Genomic DNA, 21,379 nt, shown 5'->3' on the forward strand with positions numbered 1-21,379 from the left:
AGAGGCAAGCTACAATTCCCCAGATTCTTTGGAAGGGTTGTGTGCTTCACACGTACGGTTTGTGTGCAGCTGGGACTTGCTTAGGAATCTACTTCTCTCTCTCTCTCTCTCTCTCCCCCCCCCCCCCCGTTTGGTTCACCTTTATCACATCCACAGCCCAACAAGACAACAAGAATCCCCCGACAGCATACGAATCAATCTGGCTAACCTGATTAAAAAATACACACTCATACCCCTCTCTCACACAAAAACAACTCTCCTTTTCTGCTGTTCAGTTGCAAGGGTTCACCATCAGCTACTTCAAAACAGCAGAGCACGTATAGAAGAAGCCTAACCTTTGAGCTGAAGAAACTTAAATGAGCTTCTGAAACTTAAATGAGCTTCTGAAATGAGTTTTAGAGGGAGTAACGGCAGAACTCTGTCCTTTTAGATAGGTTTCTGAGAGTATGCTGCCAAGGCATTCTGCAATATGAATGAATTTTTCCTTGGGCACACTGTCTTGACCAGTATCCCCCATCACTAACGGTCTGTTCTTTCCTCTCTAGATATTGATGAATGTGCCTCACACGCAGCCTGCCCTCAGGGAATCTGCACTAACACCCAGGGTTCCTTCACTTGCCAAACCTGTGACACTGGCTATGTGCTCTCATCCAATAAGCTCACTTGTGAAGGTAAAGATACTGGACTTCATTCTGCCTGGTTGAATGACTGTAACACTTGCCACAAATTAAACCTGTATGTAGTGTAATAGCTGGACAAGCAGAGATTATGATCAGGATTGATTCTTCCCTTCCCCAGTATGATTTATCACCTGGGACATCTCATGCCACATTGATCTTATTTTACTTCTGTCTCTGGCTATTCCTCCATTCACAAAAGTCCTGGGCACCAGCAACCTAATGTATTTGGGACTCTCTGGGTTGAGAATATCTGGCAGAGATTAATACATTCATTAATGAATTGGTTGCAGCTCCTCGGCTAACTTACATTAACTCAAATTAGAGCAATTCAGAGGAGAAAAAGAAAATGGATCAGGGGAGTGAAAGGAACGAGTGCATAATTATTCAGAAAGATTAAATGAGACAAACCTGCCTAGTGATTTCAAACCACAAATTAGGGGAGGGGGTGAATGGAAGATATTGAATTTTCAGTGTCAAAACAACCAAGGGAGAATAATTAGGCTGGGGTGCAAGGGATATAAATATACCAACATAAAAATAGAAAAAGTACTAACAAAGCCAAAGTGAATGCACAATTAATTAGAGAACATTGTGAAAATGGCTCAGACAACCAACTTAACAAAGTGTTTGCAAATACAGTACAGGTAAACTTTTATCTGGTTAAATAGGCCAGTTGAAATAAATTTGCTACTAGCAAAAAATAAATAAAAATGAATTAGCAAAGATCAATTGCTTTTTATTGTTGTGAGCTATCTTGAACAATTAATTTTGTAAAGGAGATGTGGAAAATATAAACATACATAAATAAAAGTCTCCTCTTAAGGTGGGGCTGGGATAACGGTAGTTGCGCAATTAAAAGTAACAAAAGTTCCACCTGAAACCCCACCACCACCTCCCTGGAATAGGGCTAAAACAGGGAAGATTCAGAACAATGGGAAAGCAAGTATTATAAAAGAAGCAAGTCCAACTGTCTTTTCCCCCTTGCTGTTCTTTTTGCTTCTCTTACGATCTTCCAAAAACTGATAAAGCAGACATCTGTCTTGCACATGTCAAAAGCATAAAGTACAAACCTGGACACTATGTAAGTACTGTAAATAACAAATCACACACCCATGATTCACGCTGAAACCGAAGGACATAGCTTCAACAAAATCAACATAACTCAAAATTAGGAACTCACATGTTTACAAGAACAGGGTCCATGCGATGATATATTTTGTTCTCCAGATGGTCCAAGGGCATCAAAAATATTTGAATAATCTACAGTTTGGATAAACAGGATTCCTACTTGGATGACTACATTTGTCTTCTCTAGAATCTTTTGCAGTTGTTGATGAGTGTGCTATATAAGGACATATCTAGCAGACCTGCATAACTGTGGTTCACAGCTGGAGGCAGAAATGCTTCCAAATACCATTTGCTGGAATCCTCGGGAAGAGAGCGCTTGGGTCCTGTTTGCACAGGCACCTGGTTGGCCACTGTGAGAACAGGGTGCTGGACCAGATGGGCCATTGGCCTGATCCAGCAGGCTCTTCTCATGTTCTGAAAACTCTACTGTAAAATTTTACAGCAGGCTACTTCACACATTGGGACGCAGGTGGTGCTGTGGGTTAAACCACAGAGCCTAAGGCTTGCTGATTAGTAGGTTGGCAGTTCGAATCCCTGCAATGGGGTGAGCTCCCGTTGCTCGGTCCCAGCTCCTGCCAACCTAACAGTTCAAAAGCACAAAGTGCAAGTAGATAAATAGGTACCGCTCTGACGGGAAGGTAAACAGCATTTTCATGCGCCAGAAGCGGCTTAGTCATGCTGGCCACATGACCCGGAAGCTGTACGCTGGCTCCCTTGGCCAATAAAATGAGATGAGTGCTGCAACCCCAGAGTCGGCCACGACTGGACCTAATGGTGGGGTCGCTTTACCTTTACCTTTACTTGACACATTATAGGTCCATGGGAGTCAGACCATTGGTCCAGCTAGCTCGGTTTCATGCTTAGAAAGCTCAGGTCTGAGAGGTTTTCCATTTGTCCCCAATTTTCCTAGGAAAACCTGCTCTTTACCCCTGAATTGGAGCAAATGTCTTGTTGCGCAGAAAGGAGGAGGAAAAAACTTAAACACATAGCAGAGTTCCTAAAAAAAATAGACCAGAGGTAATTGTACTTCATCCAGCAGAGCTTTTTCTGGTACAGTGGTACCTCTGGATGCGAACGGGATCCGTTCCGGAGCCCCGTTCGCATCCTGAAGCCAACGCAACCCGCATCTGCAAGTGCACGGGTCGCATTTCTCCGCTTCTGCGCATGCGCGTGACATCATTTTGAGCATCTGCGCATGCGCGAGCAGCGAAACCCAGAAAGAACACATTCCGTTACTTCTGGGTCGCCGCAGAGCACAACCCGAAAATGCTCAACCCGAAGCTACTTCAACCCGAGGTATGACTGTACTGAAGGCAAATAAGCATAAATGGTCAAAACTCCCATACAGTTAGGGTTGGCGCAGTCCATAAGAAACCGGTTGCAGCAAAAAACCAATAAAACTTACAAACTTATAAGACCTTATAAGAGACTTATAAGAACTTAACACTACAGCATACGGAACAGAACACAAAGAGACAGAAAACAGAAAGTGAGAGAGACCCAGGCTCCTCCAGGCCTGGGTCAGAAAACCTGATTGATGTTTGCTGTGATTCAGCAGTAAAGATCAGGTTTTCCAGTGGGACAAGCAGAAGTGTAGATGAGCCCTCACTGGTCACAAGGTTTCAGGCAGGAGCTTTCCCCAGCCCTTATCTGGAGATGCAAGGAATTGAACCAAAGACCTTCTGCGCATAAAACGTGTTGTGCCACTGAGCTACAGATCTTGAGATCACATTTCTAGGCTTGTGTTTTGTTCAATTATGGGAATACACCTTTACAAAAGATGATATGTGAATGAGACAAACGCACGTTGGAAGCAGTTGCGTCACAAGTGCATTCATCAAGAGTAAGAACTGTCTGCAGTGGTCTCCTGGGTGCACCCTTGGTAGCAAACCTGGCTTTGTTGCCACTTCGTATTAGGAATGGCCACAGAATAAAATGAACAAGAAACCAAGAAGAGAGGCGGGACATCAGTGAGATGGGTTGCGTTATCAAAAAGAACTGAAGCTGTTTTTCCTCTAGTGTGCTGACCAGTTCACAGGACCCTTGTGTGCTGCGACATGCTGAAATGGAGAAGTGCATTTTGCTAGCATTTTCTCCCCCTGCAAAGGGGGCCCCTGATTTATAAGGGTGCAGGTGTTGGGGGCTATGGAGCAAGGGAAGAGGGAACACATGCCTGCTATCATTCTGTAATTTCTGCTGTTTCCTAGCAATGTGCCAGAGATATATGTTCAGCGTGTTTCTATATACAGCTTCAGTTCCTACTTCCTGGAAAATAATTTCCTCTTGAAATTTCAGGGTCCTACAAATAATATCACTGGGCCCCTCAAGACTGCTTTTTTAAAGGGTGTTTTCAGCAACATGTCCTTGATGCAACAATAGTGTATTAGGAGTGGGTGTATTTTGGACTGTCCACACACTATATTAATTGTTCTGTGGTGCTTCCCCAATGTTATGACATTATTGTCACCTGGAGGGGCACTCTTGCACTAAAGTACAACAGAGGGGGGACAGAAAAGGACCCAGAACATTTGTGGTATAAAAAGTTACAGGATTTCAGCAGCAAGTTGCAGGACATGCTGCAAAACTTTTGCAGGCACGAACAGTATACCCTCATGGGAACAAATGAACACAATAAAAAAGAAGTCTGGAGGGCTGCTAATATCTATCCTAATTCTAGCTCTTAAGTTCTACAATAGGGAGTAAAAGCTTCAGGAGTTATGCATAAAAGACATTGTTGTGACTGTAATAAACAGATGTATAATTTTGCCATTTCTCTCCAGCTGGTAATTGATTGTGTGGGAGTCTTTTTATATATGAGATACGTTTATAGGGGGAAATCTTTTGATGTGACTACCTAAATTGATGTGCACTTAAGAAACGGTCCTGGGTACGAGTGTGATAATTTCTTGGTGTTACTTTGCAAAGTTACATTCTTTTAGATGTACACACCTTAAGATGGTTTAAGAGGACATCTACAAATAACACTACAACTGCAAAAACCTTTTGTTGTATCACACAGGAACACTCATTGGAGAGCTGTGAACATCTCTTCTGAATGCATGTAATGGCCCTTAAGTAAGGAAAGGAAGCGAGTCTGTTTAATTAGTTGATGGATTGGTCGGCGCACACATGGGGGTGCGGGGGAGGTCCAGTTCCTTGAGGAAGTCAAAGTACTGCACATTCTATTCTTTTATTGGACTAAGATTGTGTTTGCCTTCCCCTGTGACTGACACCGAGGCAGCTGGGGGAGAGATATGCTGGAGAATTCCTTCAAAGATTAGACTGACCTAGAGAAGAATATCACTCATCAGAATATGGGTCAAAGACAACTGTGTAGAGATAATTGCACAGAGAAAGAAATGTGTGTTTGTTACCTTCCTAAGAATTGAGCTGAGGTTTGACTAACATAAATTACCTCTGCAACAGCTTGCACATAGGTGCTCTGTAAATATCTCTTCTTTGCTTTTTTGTTTTGTTTTAAAAAGAGCTTAGGCTTGCATAATTTCTCTACGTGGGACCAATTTTTCTATATGCTGTGTTCCTCCCCTCCTTGTTTAAGTGTTGCAGCTTCCCATAATGGCTTCAAATTGTTCTCTACCATTAATCATGTCTTCCTTTGCTTGGACAGATATTAATGAATGTGAAGACGCAAACACTCACTGCCTGGGAGGCGAGTGCTTAAACACACTAGGCTCCTACAGCTGCCATTGCCGGACTGGATTTGAGCTCTTCAATGGAAGCATCTGCGAAGGTATGACAGATTCTTCCCCAATGGATCTGTCCATTCGTCTCCCATTGAGCCATGTCTTCGCCATTAGCTCAGGAAAGGGAAGAAGGAAAACACAAACAGTATATTTTGGGGCTTCCCATTCCAGACCATGTGGCCCTGGTGCAAGCCAGCCTCCTAGGGTTCAGCAAGAAATTGCCACACCAGCTTGAATATCATAGGCTAAAGGTACTCCAAGCCAGTGGTTGGGAGAGTGTTCATGTTGGCAACAAAAAAATTGAGAGAATAAATGAGCATTTGTCAAGATAAGCACCTGTCCCCATCTATATCACATGGAGAAATCTTCAGATCTTCACATTGTCCAGTTCCTTCCCATTCCCAACTCTTTAAGAAATGCCTCAAAGGCGTAGCTATTTTCACATGCCTGTGACAATTAACTAAGATGTTTGGATTCAGTGGATCTTCCCCTTTCCTTACCCACTTCCTCTTTTTCCCCCCTCATTTGACTGTTCATTTGTATTGTGAGCCCACCACCCGGGCCCTGTTCTCATTCTGTGTTCTTCTTCATTTCCTTCTGTATTCTTTCTTAATTCAAGTGCCTCTTAAATAAAGTCATTTCCATACAATCAAGCAAAACATGCCCAAGTTGCATTTTCCCTTGTGGAAACTCTTACAAGCTCCTATAGAACAATGTCCCTTCCAGAAACAAAAGATCCGTGGCTAGCATAAGCATCAGGATGCAGCGAGCGTTGCTGCTGGACTTGAAAGAGCTGTCCTTTCTATAAGGCTATGTATAAGGGCTGACAAATAGGAATACTCAGTAGCAGCTGCTACTGAGTATTCCTATTTGTCAGCGAGTTGTCTGTAACTGTCTTTGCTCTCCTGTAGATCTGAATGAGTGCCTGGACAGTGGCATCTGCAGCCCCAATGGCGAATGCCTGAACAGCCATGGATCCTATTTCTGCATTTGCGCTCTTGGCTTTTCAAATGCTGGTGGCGGAGTCAGCTGTCAAGGTAAGATCCTAGATGCTAGAATGGCTTTGGTCTGCTCCTCTGTCCTCTTGGACCCTTCATGCCAATAGTGATGGGAGATCATGCGGGAAAACCCAAGGGTCTCTCTTCCACTTGCTCCTTCCAAATTGGTCCAAGTTCCCTTCAATATCCAGGCCCAGTTCATAAGTAGCTTGATTCAGCATCACCAACCCACACTGCTAGCCCTCCATTAACCTGGTGAGAGATGATGGTGGCTTAGAAGCTTCGTGGAACTGGAAGCTTCAGGCTTAAGGCCTAGACCCTCTCATGACACTGTTCAGGAATGTCCCTAGATCCACTTCCTGTTTGCTTCCTATTGGAATGGCAGCGGATTCTGTGTTGTCCGCTTAGCGGCAACTGTTTCAGAGCTGGATCGGGCTGAGGGGAGAGTGTGAGGACTCCACCCCCCCCCCAAAAAAAAACCACGGACGAGTGGGGCGCCGAGGGTTCCAGCAGAGCGAGATAACTCGCTGCGATCTCCCTGCTACCCGCCACTCACTCTGGCTTAAGGCCTAGACCCTCTCAGGATACTGTTCAGGAATGTCCCTAGATCCAAGGAATATGGTGCTTCCAAGAGTCAGTGGATGCACCTCCTGTCATGTGGCCTCTCTTCTACGGTCCTCACTTGCAAGGGTGAATTTGGGGCAGGGGTGGTTGCTGGTTTGGAATGCTGCGGCTGTGAAAGGGCATCAGGGCCCACTTCAAATTTGGCCCAAGCCCCAATCTCAACAAGTTAATTTGGGCCCACTTCAAATTCAACTCAAATTCATTTGAACTTGCCCATCACTCATTTTCAACCCTTTCTGCTTCTGTCCTTGGTCTTCTGCCCTCTTTCAAGATTGTTTGTTTGAAGTTGCCAAATTTATGCTGTGCTTTTTTATGTCATCTTATATTCCCTTCTCCAGATGTAGATGAATGTGCAGACCAGTCCAGGTGTTTGCGTGGCCAGTGTCTCAATACAGAAGGATCTTACAGCTGCTTGTGTCAAACTGGCTTCAAACATTCCCAGGAGACTGATGATTGTATAGGTAAGAAGTGAACTCTAAAGGAGGAGAAATGTCTACAGAATAGGGCCAACTAGTGTGATATTCAATGCAAATAGCAGTCATTAAATGCTAGAGGCTCTTGTCTTGCACATCAACCACTGTAGTCATAGAAGTGGTGTTGTACATTGTTGCCAAGACTCCATTTGGCTTTGGGTGTGTATATTCCCTTATTATGTTTGTCTTTCTGACTACTTACTTTGAAATGCTTTCCCTTGGATTACAGATGTGGATGAGTGTGAAGAATACGGGGATGCCGTGTGTGGCACATGGGAATGCCAGAACACCTTGGGCTCATATCACTGCATTATGGGATGTCCAGCTGGCTTCCATCGCACATCATTTGGCGAATGCATTGGTGGGTTCCATGTCTGTAGAAACTCTGGGGCATTCAAAAGACAAGAAAGAGCCTCTGTAATGGAGGACTTCAGCTGATGAAGGAAAGGAGAGGAAAGTCACGACCAACATGAAGGCAAAAGCTTCTGCCTCTTTCTGCCTTATTGTGCTCTCGTTAAGCCTAGGCATCTCCCTTTTTTGAATGCAATAAGAGAAACCACCTTTTTTCTTTCCCTATTAGGAAGATTGTTAAGGAGCTGTATGCACCAGATAAGCATTTCAGTACTGGGAGCCTTTAATAAAATATAGCCTGCCAGGATTTATTGGCCAACCCATCTCTCTCTTTACCTGTCTGTTGCAAACTAGATCAAATAACCAGGGGCTGGGGGCAGTGTAAATATCGGACTTGGTTCCTATAGTAGTTGTGAAAGGGGAAATGATCTGCTGGAGACAACACTGTTTCGATGCCTTAAAGATAAGCTCCAGTTCCTTAACATTTTGGGAGTGTCAAAATGTAGATACATATTGTTTCCTTGGCTAATACCATGATTATTTTCTGCCCGTCCCAGTAACAGGTGTTACTAGTGTCATGACTTCAGGGCTTCTCCTTAGTGCAATGCCATCTCTAGCTAATACTGTGATTCTTGCCAGTCACCAAAATGTTTCTTTTAATGTCCGGTATGGAATTATCACATAGGTGTGTGTGATCTGCATAGGAAAAAACCACAAACCCAATGTTAATCTGTTTCTGAGATGCATTTATGGTGGAGAAGTCCGAAAACCTCCTTGCTGCTCTGCAAGTAAAAAAGGTTAAGTGCAGTTAGTTGAGCACCTTTGCACCATCAGACAACCTGTTTACTTTGACCTGGCTGTGCCCAACATCAGTGACACAGTCACATCCTTCTTGCATACTCTGAAACCATCTGAAGCTCGCCTGTACTTATTTACAGCGCAGTGTTTTAAATTTGTTTTTGTTAACCAAATTCTGCTTATACTCCCTTTCTTTCCTCATTCATTTTTCCACATTCTTCCTTCATCAAATTCCTTACCCCATAAAACAGCCCATTCCTCTTGACATCTTCCTTCTTCTACATGTCAGCTTGCTTTGTTTTCTGAACACCCTCAGATGGTGTTGCAATGAAGTTCAAAATAGTTCATTGAATTACTTCCTATTCTTGCGTAAACTTCTGGTCAACTGAGGAGCTAGAGATGTCCCTATTGCGAAAGATGGGAGATTGCTAGCCTATGATTGTGATACACAAGTGGGGATGGGCTTGCTATGAAAATAGACTCTGTGCTGATTCATCTGTCCTTCTTCCCTACAGATATTGATGAGTGTGCCAACGAGACTCTGTGTGGCAGTCATGGGTTCTGCGTCAACACAGACAGCTCGTTCCATTGTCTGTGTGACCGTGGCTATGAAAACTCACCTTCAGGCCTTGACTGCGTTGGTAAGAGTCACTCAGCATTCTAGTTCCATGTTACTTCTTTCTTCTAGATGCTGACAGCTCTCCAAAATACGGGACCAAGATCTGTTCATGCTTCTGCTCTCATTGTCATAAATTCTGCCCTCATGAAAATCCAGCCCCTCATAATCCCTAGTAATAAAAAGTCTTCTGTGATTAGGCCCTTATACTGGAGGGATAGGACTGCAGGCAAAAGTAGCCCCAGATGAATCTCCAAGACTCATCAGTTCCTTTTCTAAAGGTGTAACAAGAAGTGATGATGGCACAACCCATGTGTTATGTATAAAGCAAGGGGATGCAAAAGAGCAGAGGATGGGGAGGGGGTCTAATCATTCCCCTCTCCATGCTTCCCCCCCTGAAACTGCCTCTTTCCATTTGCTTTGTACCCAGAAGTGGCTTGTACATGTATTTGCACTTGGAGCCCAAACTTGACAAAGTAAAGTTGCAATCCCTGGTTTAAAGCATAGTACAGCTGCCATCACACATCTGTAAATGAATGAACATGGTGAGAAATGAGAAACCCATTAAATGAGGGGCTACATTTCAGGGCTGGTCCTACCATTAGGCAAAAGCTGGTACTGGGTGTTAGGAAAGGGCTGCAAATTAATTTATAAAAGTGCAGTCCTAATCGTGTCTACTTGGAAGTAGGCCCTATGGAATTCATTGGGGCATACACCTGAGTAACTGAGGTTAAGACTGCAGCCTTGTTTTTGTGCTTCTACTGCCATGGATGAGGAGGGTTGCTTGTGGAGTTTTCTTCCTCAAATGCCAAAATAGTTCGATTGGCTTTGGGTACTGTACACCTTGACCGTGGGGGAGCATTTTCTGCTCTGCCTCAGGTAGCAAAATGTCTTGGGTCAGCTCTGCCCAGTTTGTTTATTTTATTTTCAAGGGTTAGTTGTGAAGAGAAGGAATGGCAAATCGGAAGGCTTTGGGGCAGATGTATGGCTTCTTAATGCACTTATAAGATTTTGTGTCTTGCAGATGTGAACGAATGTGAGATGATGGTTGCCGTCTGTGGGACAGCACTTTGTGAGAATGTGGAAGGTGCTTTTCTGTGCCTGTGTTCCAGTGACCACGAGGACTATGACACGGAAACAGGCGAATGCCGCCCCCGAGCAGACATGGGTGAGAGTTACTTGCTGGGCAGGGCAATGCAAGACAGAATCCAAGACACTGTTCTAGTAAGAAGAACCATGAATTCATTTTATGGGTTTGTATAAAAGGAAGCCCTGCAGTAGGTTCTTTACCTTTAGATTTGAGTATCTTGCATAATCCCTGTGAACAGTATGATCTGCTGATCAGACAAGCTCAAAGAGACTTTTGATCTAACCGAGTCACAAAACAATTTATTATGCACATGATGACATCACTTCTGAACATAGTTCCACCAGTCATCATCTTGTCCAATCAAGGATGCAGCAATTCCTATGTGAAAAGGCATAGCTCAAAATCTTTTGATAAGTGTAAGGATAGTAAACTGAAACTTGAGTTCTTAAGGCTTTTCTGCATGACTCCAAATGCATGCCCTAAATTTTATTCTTACTGAGACTTTTATAATCCCCAGTCTGACACCAGCAGATGTCCCGTTCCCACATAATGTATCAGGGAGAGGGCAGCTGTACTGCAGAGGTGGTGGCTGTGCTGCTGTTTGCAACTTTCTTTTCTTTAAAATAGCTTGCATTCTAGCATTACTTATATGGTAAAATCCTGAGAATGACATGCTCTGCCAGATGCTTGTTATCAATGGATACAGTACTCCAGGAGCCTTCCTAGAGCTCTAATGAAGACACCCACATTATCAGTGGGTGATAACAAAAAGAAAACCCCTACATTTTCTCTCTAAACTTAGGAGGTCCTGGAAGGCCTGTATCTTTGCATCCCAGAAGCTCAGAGAGGAAGGAGTGCTACTATCATATTGGTGACATCCCACTATGTGACAGTGTCTTGGCCAATAACACCACTAAGGAAGAATGCTGCTGCACAGAAGGAGCAGCCTGGGGAGACAATTGTGAGACACATCCATGCCCTGTCATTGGCTCAGGTGAGACATTTGCTCTGTGGTGTTTTCTTCTCTGCCAGATCCAGTCAAAGAGAGAGGTCACCATGGCTTGCCATGTCCAAGTTGTGTGCTGCACACACTTTATGTGTGGTTTTTCCCTCTCTCTCTCCCTATCCCGCTGAACTTCTTGTTTCTTCCCCTGTTTTTGCCAGTGGAATATACTGACATTTGCCCTAGTGGGAAAGGATATATCCCTGTGGAAGGGACGCTGATTTTTGGACAGACATCTTACACAGGTACCCTTTTCTCTTTTTCTACCCGTTCCACTAAGCATCTGAAGGTCACAGTTAGATGTGATGTGGAAGATCTCAATCAATCACTCAGACAGTCAATCAATCAATCAATCAATCAATCAATCAATCATTTATTGTACAGTCTTAGACCTGTTAAAACAAAACAGAGTAAAAACATGACCAATAAAACATAGCCATATTTAAAATACAATATGATACATCGATAAAACCTGAGATACAGATTGCAATTAAAATGAGAGCACCATCTTATGAGACCTTTGAGCAGAGAAGAGGAACTTGACCACTAACTCTGTCATTAACTTGCTTGCATTAGCCAAGAAATATTCTGGATGCCATTCCAGAAAACTTCCAGGATGTTCCTCAGAAGGGGGCAAGGTTGCTGTTACATTCCTCTCTATGAACATTGCATTCGAAAAAGATATGACCCAAAGTTTTGACTACTTCATCTCCGCAGGGACGCAGACAATCTTCACATGGGATGCCTTGCCAAATGTACTTTCAGAGTGGGAGATCTGTAATCAGAACTCTGAACCATTTTTATCTTGACTTAAAAACTGAACCATTATTTATCTTGACTTAAAAGCAGCTGGTGGGGGCCTGCAGTGCTGGGACAGCCTCCCCCCACATACCGCTGCCTTCTGCAAGCTGCAATTAGTCATGGAATTGGGGAGAAGACAGATACAATCTGGCCTAAGGATGGGGTGTTTTTTGTTTGTTTGTTCCCTTGTTAATACAACCTTCACATATTCGCATTTCACAAACCAATATGTGAACAGAAACACAGCTACCCTTCAAATTTCACACTTCTCCAAATATATTGATGCAGTTCTTCAACCAAAAAATGAATACAAGAATGTGTATATTAGGGGGAAAATGTGTATGTGACAATAACATAGGTAAATGCACTGTATTAGGGAAAACTGCTTGCAAACATGTGTGTGTGTTTTCATGAAGACTCCCCCTCCCCCCCAAAAAATAACACAAACTGATGCTGAAATGCTGTGAACTGAACTTATGATTGGAAAAATGAGAAACTGAGAAAAACCTAAATCAACAGATCTGCAATACCCTCTAAAACTTTTGTAATCTTACTTGTGACAGTCTGTGAGAAAGAAAGATTAGTAGGAAACATCACCAATAAATCTGGGGATAGCTCTATACAGAATAAGACTGTGAACTACAAATTGTCAGGTAGTTAGAGATCAGGCCAGAAAATAAAATCTGGCAGCCCCTCAGACTGACCAAGGCAGTCTCTATAGAGTTCTTAATGGGGCCTTAGGAAAGGACCCGGGAGGTGAACTGAGTTTAAAGATAACATTTTGCTGTAAGTGCTCATAAAATGGTCTGCTTTCATTTGTGCAAGTCTTAGAATTTATCAGAGTATGAAGGAATTAAGTAGAAGGGAGGACTACAGTCGCCTCTCTTGCTTTTCATACCTTCTGCATTAAACATACAGAGGTGGTTTATGTTTCAAAAAATGAATAGTTTACTCACTTGTATGAATATAATGGAACTCACTGGAACATATTTCCAGCACCTCTCAGGTGCCATTCTAAGAAAACGAGGGAGGTGTTCATGGTGAGTTCCAGAACCTCTTTTTCTGGAAAAATAGCACCAAATATAATAAACCTTCAGTTTAATAGGAGTAAGGTTTAAAAACATAGAATCTTTCCTGCAGCAGGATTTAGTAGTAGTATTGAACTGAGAATTGAAAACTCATGGTTGATACTTGCCATCTAGAAAAGTTTTTCAGCCTGAATAATCATTTTTGAATGTGGTCATTTCTTCCATTAACTTTATTATGGGAACAGGAGTTGCTCTTCACTATATGCTACATATAGAATTGGGAGTAGGTTTTCCACACTGTGGGGTGGGAGGGTATGACACTTTTCTCTGTGTACCTTTTCATTTAAGCACAAATATTTCAACATTTTGAAAACAAAGATGAAAAGTCATTAACATGTTCTTTTTTAAAAAAAGAAAAAGAAGAAACCTGCTGATAAAATGGTACCAGTAGAAATGGTGACCGTGAAGGGGGGTGTTGGCTGCACAGCCTACCTATTGTGTCTCTGTGCATGTCAAAATACACACCTCTTAAAAAACAGGGGAGAGTTAGCGCTAAGGTGATCAACATCTCTAGTTGATTGTGGTGTTGTTCCATTCTTTCCCCAAAACTTTGGTGTTTTTTGCAGTCTGGAAAGAAAAATAAGAATTATGGAGTGGGGGGAATACAGAAGAACTATGATTTGATGAAGTCACGAAGAGTCGGACACGACTAAACGACTAAACAACAACATGATTTGATAACAGTGTCAAAGAGATCCCCTGTAAAAATAATGACTGAACAAAGGGTGAACGTGTTCTAAAAGTCACTCACAGCTATGATGAGGCACAACAGGCCTGACCAACACAGCAGCACACATTAAATGAATGCACCCCAGAATCCTCTAAAACAGGCAGGTGTTCAATAGCAAGTCAGTTCCCTGAAGATAGATAGCTTGAAAAGCACCACCCTTGAGAATAAATAGGTTAGGGTCCCCATTGGTCTTAACTGTTTGGTTTCTAGGTCTGATTAAACCTCTCTCTCCCACTAGATGCTGATGAGTGTAAAATGTTTGGCCACGAGGTCTGCCGTAATGGTCACTGTGTGAACGTAGCGCCAGGCTATGCCTGCTTCTGCCGCGCCGGTTTTATCTATGACTCCAGCAAGCTTGAATGTATTGGTGAGAAGGCTCTTTCTAGCTGCTTGATATATTTTCTGTGCTTTGTAGAATTGCCCACACAATTGTAGGGAATGGTCCCATCCTGTGTCTCCCCCCCCCCCGTCTTTATTTTAAGCATCACATGGAGTAAGTAAGGTACACCCTGAAATTCTGTGCACACCTGATCAAGGGAGGGGGGGAATCTATTTCTGGGTCAAAGAGGTCCGTCTTACTGATGTAAACTTTTCTGCTCAACTTCTGTGGCTGCAGATCTAGATGAGTGTGAAAACAAAGATGCCTGTGCAAACGGCAAGTGTCTCAACACGGCTGGTTCCTATCATTGCTTCTGTAGCCTTCCCCTCGTGCTGGATGCGACCCACAACCGTTGTGTCAACGTTTCCAACAGCGCAGGTGAGTGCAGTTCTGACTACAGTGCAAAATGGTCTCTTAAAAGCAGGTTTTGTAGCTCCAATGGCTTTTCTGTTTCTTTCACTGGCAGATGATGAGGATGAACTTGACATTCACTTAGACATCTGCTGGCAGAGTGTCTCCAACTACATCTGCAATGAGCCACTGCTGGGCCAACGAACCACGTACACAGAATGCTGCTGCCGCTATGGAGACGCCTGGAGTCAGGACTGTGCACTCTGCCCCCCCAGGTCCTCTGGTGAGAAGGCACAAATCACATGGGATTTGGGGAGGAGGGGGGTGGTGTCTTTCAATAGCTAAGGCTAGACTTCAGATAAGATTTCCACTGGGCAAATCCACACATGAGCAATTGGATTCACATCACTGACTTGACCCTTCGCAGTATCTCCAAGAACTTGAGTCATCATCAGCAATGTTACCAAGAATGTATTATTAATACATTGTTAATAATGTTTAATAATGAATACATCTACTGGTGGCGCTGTGGGTTAAACCACAGAGCCTAGGACTTGCCAAACAGAAGGTCGCGGTCAGAATCCCCGCGACGGGGTGAGCTCCTGTTGCTCGGTCCCTGCTCCTGCCAACCTAGCAGTTCAAAAGCACATCAAAGTGCAAGTAGATAAATAGGTAGCGCTCCGGCGGGAAGGCAAACGGCGTTTCCGTGCGCTGCTCTGCTTCACCAGAAGCGGCTTAGTCATGCTGGCCACATGACCCAGAAGCTGTACGCCGGCTCCCTTGGCCAATAAAGCAAGATGAGCGCCGCAACCCCAGAGTCGGTCACGACTGAACTTAATGGTCAGGGGTCCCTTTACCCTTTACCTAGCTCAGCCTCAGCCTTCACCAACCTGGTGCCCTCCAGATGTTTTCAATATCAACTCCCATCAGTCCTAGCAAGCACAGCTGTGTAGTCCAAAACACTGGAGGGCACCAGAATGGTGAAGTCTGCATTGGCTCAGAGGAACTGAGAGTTTATTTCTGCTCCCGCAACCCCAGAGTCGGTCACGACTGAACTTAATGGTCAGGGGTCCCTTTACCTTTACCTTTATCTGTTGAGCTAATCCACATCAAAGACACACTGTGACCTCACAGATATGACTTTGTTTCATATCTATGGGGATCTCTGTTTTCTTCACCAGGGCTGTCTCAGGAGGAGCTTTCAATCCAAAAAATGAAGCTTCCTCCTGGGACCCATGAGAAACCTTTTCATGGGTAAATCCAAGAAGTACTAAATAATATTTTTTCCGGCTTGACCATCATAAACAAGAGTCACCAAAATCAAAAAAGAAAGGCACATCCCTATACGACTCACAATACCCTTTTTGCATATGGTGCAGCTATTTCTGTCTAGTCCAAACTTTAACGTCAACCCCAGCCCACTCTAATGGGATTGTGGTCCTTTGTGTGCTGTCCGGCATAAGAACATAGGAAGAGCCTGCTGGATCAGACCAATGGCCCATCTGGTTTAGCATCCTCTTCTCAGAGTGGCCAGCCAGATGCTAGTCGGAAACCCACAAGCAGGACCCAAGCACAAGGGCACCCAGGTATACTGTCTAGCATCCGGAATGTGCTTGATTTGGTTGATTGCGAAGACTTAGTAACTCACTCTTCAGTCATAAAACTTTAGGAGTGACTTACAGCGATTAGCACAGGAATTGTAACAATAAACTCAACATAACACTTATCAGCAACAGCCTTGGTATAAAATAAACAGTGACCATCAGATGTAAAAACACAACATTTTGAAATCGCCTGGGCAAATAAAAATGTCGTTACAGGAGGCTCTTCTTAGGTTCTTAGGTATCAGGCCAAGGGCTCATATAGTCCAGCATCCTCTTCTCACAGTGGCCAGCCAAAGAGCTGGGCAAACCTCATTGGGAAGAGCATTCCGTAAATAAGGCACCACCCCCAGAAAAGGCCCTGTTCTCCATCACCATTTGACTCATCTCAAAAGGTAGAGGGACTTTGAGAAAAGCCTCCAGAGATTATCGCAATACTTGGACAGGTGAGATATGGTGGTGTGTTTATCTGCCTCTTTTCTCTGTGTCTCCCTCCAGAGGATTTTGCTCAGCTGTGCAATGTTGCCAGAAGTGAGGCTGAACTCCGAGAAATGCCTGGCTATGAATATGGCCCAACTCAGGAAGACCATCAGTATGGACTCTACAGGCCAGATTTAGAACCCTACTACAACCAGTTGGGTCTTGAGTATGGAGCACCTGACATCAGCCTCTCAAACAGAGAACCGAGTCATGGATTTGACGGTGATTCATCCCTGCAAGCAGCACAGCTCCGCCCAGCACAAACTCAGCCTCGCTATGTGCCTGGCCAAATTGGTAAATGCTAAAAGAAATAAAAATGGTAGAAAATTTGTCTTATACCCAGGGATATGCTACAGATACATTAGCAGACTGTAGGCAGACATTTGCTCAATTTCATCTCAGAGATTCTTTGAGCTAATCTCTACCCAGAGAATTCACAAAATACCACTACTGTAATTAGCAAAGCGCCGTATGTACAGATGTACTGGGTGCCCAAAAAACTTAGGGAGAAACCAGGACTGGGTGCATAGCCTTCCAACTGTAAAATCGTCTTGAGGGCTGAATCATAGCTGTCAACATTTCCCTTTTTTTTTAAGGGAAATTCCCTTATTCCGAATAGGATTCCTCGCAAGAAAAGGGAAAAGTTGACAGCTATGGGCTGAATATCTGCCTCTCAGCTGGAGTTAGCTCCATGGAGCCAAATCTGGGGACACCTATTCAAGCCACTATCTGTGTATGATCATCTCAGGCACTTCACATCTCAAGCAGAGGCCCTGTAATAACTGTCTTCCTGGAGCCAGGTGTGCTAATCCAAGTAAGGAGGTACCAGCATGTGTGTGCATATCACTAGCAGTAAATTGGAAGCACATTCAAATCTCCATTTGGATGGCAGATTTATACCTGGTGTGAATGGGGAAATCTGCTTCCACACACAGATCCCTGTTGTTAGGTCGAGGCGGATGGTCAGATAGGGCAAAAGGAGGGAGGGAAACCCTCTTATTTGCTTGACCCCTTACCTACCCTCTTTGTTAGCTCTTAAACTTGTTGTTATACTGAATCATAGAATGGTAGAGTTGGAAGAGACCTTGAGCGTCATCTGGTCCAACCCTCTGCAATGCAGGAATCTCAACTAGACCATACATGACAGATGGCCAGCCAACATCTGCTTTAAAAACCTCCAAAGAAGGAGAGTCCACCACTTCCCAAGGGAGTTCATTCCACCGTCAAACAGCTCTTACTGTCAGAAAGTTCTTCCTGATGTTTAGTTGGAGTCGAATGTTTAAAACAAAGGGGAAAGTTTTATTTAATTTATAGTTAAAAGCAAGGTTAATGGGAAAGGAAATAGGCCAGAGCAAAGATTACACAAGCCATGACAACTTTTATCTGGCTCACGTTTGTCTTTAATACGTTCACCATGTGTCCCTTGATGCTCTTTCTTCTGGGTAGACACTAAGAGTCCCTCTCTATACTGGCTTATTGTTCCCTTGTGTCTTCAGGACAACGCTACAGCAGCTTTGAAGGGTTGCAAGCCGAGGAGTGTGGGATCCTGAATGGTTGTGAGAACGGGCGCTGTGTGCGAGTGCAGGAGGGCTACACCTGCGACTGCTTTGATGGCTTCCAGTTAGACTTGATACTCATGGCCTGTGTGGGTAAGTTGCCAGACCTTACAGAAAGGAAGAGCTGGTATACGGTAGCAGCTGAAAGACTAACCTTTGATTTTCAGGAATCACCTTAAATGAAACCATAGGTTCTTGGACAAGTGGAGAGCAGAAGTAAAGAGAAACATGAGTCATTTGGGCAAAGCCTGCCTGTCCAGGAACTTCTTGTTTTCTTTAAGGTGTTCTGGGGCAGAACTGGCTTACAAGCTGGGCTTTGTTTTCTCAGAGAAATGGGGGTAGTGGCAATTTTTTCTTCTTCAACCTGATTACTACCTCAGCACCTATAAGCAGACTTCATGGCTATAACATCCAACCATTTATTTATTTTGCTGGTTGCTTTATTTGCCCAAGGCAACCCAAAGCAACTTACAACCATTTTATTGTTTTTCCCCATCCAACCATGCTCAAACTGGTGTAACATCTTGTCTGATGAAGAATTCTGGATAATTTGAAACATGCCACATCTTCAAGACTTTAGCTTTGTCCTATTAAAGAAGTTAGGGGCGCGGGTGTCGCTGTGGGTTAAACCACAGAGCCTAGGACTTGCTGATCAGAAGGTTGGTGGTTCAAATCCCCGCGACGGAGTGAGCTCCCGTTGCTCGGTCCCTGCTCCTGCCAACCTAGCAGTTCAAAAGCACGTCAAAGTGCAAGTAGATAAATAGGTAGCGCTCTGGCAGGAAGGTAAACGGCGTTTCCGTGCGCTGCTCTGCTTCACCAGAAGCGGCTTAGTCATGCTGGCCACATGACCCGGAAGCTGTACACTGGCTCCCTCGGCCAATAAAGCAAGATGAGCGCCGCAACCCCAGAGTCGGCCACGACTGGACCTAATGGTCAGGGGTCCTTTTACCTTTACCTTTTAATAAAGAAGTTGCCCAATTATGGACTTTGGTGTGTTTTCCCCCTTTAGGCACCAGCCCAGATACCCTTGTTTTTTAATAGTTTTGAATAAGAATCTGATAGTACACATACAAAACACTGAACCATGGCCTTTGCTACCATCAGCCACAGCCAGCATGGTCAAAGGCCAGGTATAATGGAAGTCATAGTTCAGCTACATCTCCGATCATCACTGGCCATGCTGGCTGTCCTTTGTGGGACTTGGGGTCTGCCCAACATCTGGAGGGCCACAGATTGCCCACTCTGGCTTTCAACATTTTTTATCCATTGGCTCTTACACCCACAGCATTTGCCTCCCAGCTCCCTCTGGCCCAACAGGAGGCCATGCTTGTATGCAAATAATACATGTGTAGAACAGAATCTGGGACTCAAATGTGGGTGTTTTTATATGCACTCAGCATATCGTTTAAGCCTGGTCTTGTTGTGGAGTCTACCAAAAGAGAATAGGAGAGAACTTCTGCACTGCTGGGCCTAATGGATGAACTGTTTTTCTCTCCCCCATCAGATGTTAATGAGTGCAGGGAAGGAAATGCCTCTATGACCCTGTGTGAAGGCAGCACTTGCGAGAACACAGAAGGCTCCTACCGCTGCAACTGCTTGCCTGGTTACGTAGCTTTAGCTGAGCCCCACCGCTGCGTGCCAGGGACAGCTCAGAATGCAGAGGCCGCGTGACCCACAAAGCAGCCATGGAACCCCTACGGACATTTGCTTTGAGAACTGTAGGTCTGCTCAGCCAGAAAAGAAACAGCTTTAAAAACCCGTCGATTGTTTCCCAAAGGACAAAAACCTCATTGGGCTCAACTCACAGGGACAAAGGCCAGTGAGAAGCTCCAGAGTTGCTTCGTCTCTCTTGCTGGCCCGCTCAGCCCAAGCTTCCTGCTTCAGCTGTGGTGCAAACACTCAGGTCCCAGTCGCTTCATCGTGTCCTGTTTTATAGGTTGTCATCCTCATTTCTATCAACATCCTTGGCCTCCTTGGCATTGCGTGGGTCATGAGTATGTTCATTCCCATTCACCTATTTTGCCCTCCAGTTCATACTATGAAGCTGCAGAATTTCATGCCATAGGAATCACTCTCACAGGCCTTATCCATATGACAAGTATTCACTTCCCTCTCACCCCGCCACGGGTTCACATTGTGTAGGGTCTTTTTTAACTTACTGCAAAACCACTCCAATGCAATTTTACTCATACTCGTTACTGTGGGATTCCCAAGTTACTCTGTCACAGTTGGCAAAAGGACAGTAAGGCGCAGGACTCTTCCAGCTCTGTGTGCTAAATGGGCAGCAACCCCCAGCAACACAGGTACTGCTTGGACTCTGTAGATTTCCCACAGGGAATGAAAAACATTCTTCAGTCCACGGGTGTCACAAACATTGCGGCTTCTCCTGTCCAAGTCTGTCTAACCCTGTCCCAAAGCCCCCCCCCCAGCAAGAAAAGGGACACAGTCTTTTGTACCCGAGCCAGGAAAAAGGGGTGGTCATGTTCAACGTGTATGGATTCTATTTATATAGTCTGGCACAGATTGGATGCTGCCTCTCTTTATTCATCCAAACCATGGGCACCCACCCCTACACTTCCTATGGCTGCTGGAGTATTAGCTCGGGGGGGGGGGCACAGGGACGACTACAGCTCTTTAGTTCTGAGAAGTTTTCTTTGTGGTGATTTTCTATTGGGAAAAATTCAACATGATGTTAAAATAAATGGTTTTTATATTGTGCCTTACAGCTTTTCGGCTGGAGCTGGTCATGAATGTTTCTGCCTTTATCCTTTCCCAAGCTTGGCACCGGAAGACGCTGCACAGAGTTAGCTAAAAGCCAAGTGGGTAGGGTAAAAGAGAAGAGCTGGTTTGTAAACTGTGGATTTTAGGCCAGGCATTCCCAAACAGTGGTATCTGGTCCACAGGGTTTTTTTAAGGTCGTCCGCAGGC

General features: G+C 44.3%; 1 protein-coding gene across 1 annotated transcript in view; it reads left to right on the plus strand.

The window, feature by feature from the left end:
- LTBP2 (latent transforming growth factor beta binding protein 2) overlaps window positions 1-21,174 on the plus strand; it is a 130,623-nt gene extending 109,449 nt beyond the window's left edge. The window contains exons 20-34 of the mRNA XM_079971817.1: window positions 546-671; window positions 5,437-5,559; window positions 6,424-6,549; window positions 7,473-7,595; window positions 7,837-7,968; window positions 9,272-9,397; window positions 10,397-10,540; window positions 11,265-11,456; window positions 11,627-11,710; window positions 14,323-14,451; window positions 14,701-14,841; window positions 14,930-15,097; window positions 16,914-17,189; window positions 18,392-18,544; window positions 19,956-21,174. Coding sequence (XP_079827943.1) covers window positions 546-671; window positions 5,437-5,559; window positions 6,424-6,549; window positions 7,473-7,595; window positions 7,837-7,968; window positions 9,272-9,397; window positions 10,397-10,540; window positions 11,265-11,456; window positions 11,627-11,710; window positions 14,323-14,451; window positions 14,701-14,841; window positions 14,930-15,097; window positions 16,914-17,189; window positions 18,392-18,544; window positions 19,956-20,122 — 2,210 coding nt within the window. The 3' untranslated portion in view covers window positions 20,123-21,174. The remainder of the gene's footprint in view (window positions 1-545; window positions 672-5,436; window positions 5,560-6,423; window positions 6,550-7,472; window positions 7,596-7,836; window positions 7,969-9,271; window positions 9,398-10,396; window positions 10,541-11,264; window positions 11,457-11,626; window positions 11,711-14,322; window positions 14,452-14,700; window positions 14,842-14,929; window positions 15,098-16,913; window positions 17,190-18,391; window positions 18,545-19,955) is intronic.
- Window positions 21,175-21,379: the final 205 nt, after the last annotated feature.

The sequence above is a fragment of the Podarcis cretensis genome (assembly GCF_951804945.1).
Source record: "Podarcis cretensis genome assembly, chromosome: 1".
NCBI lineage: Eukaryota > Metazoa > Chordata > Lepidosauria > Squamata > Lacertidae > Podarcis > Podarcis cretensis.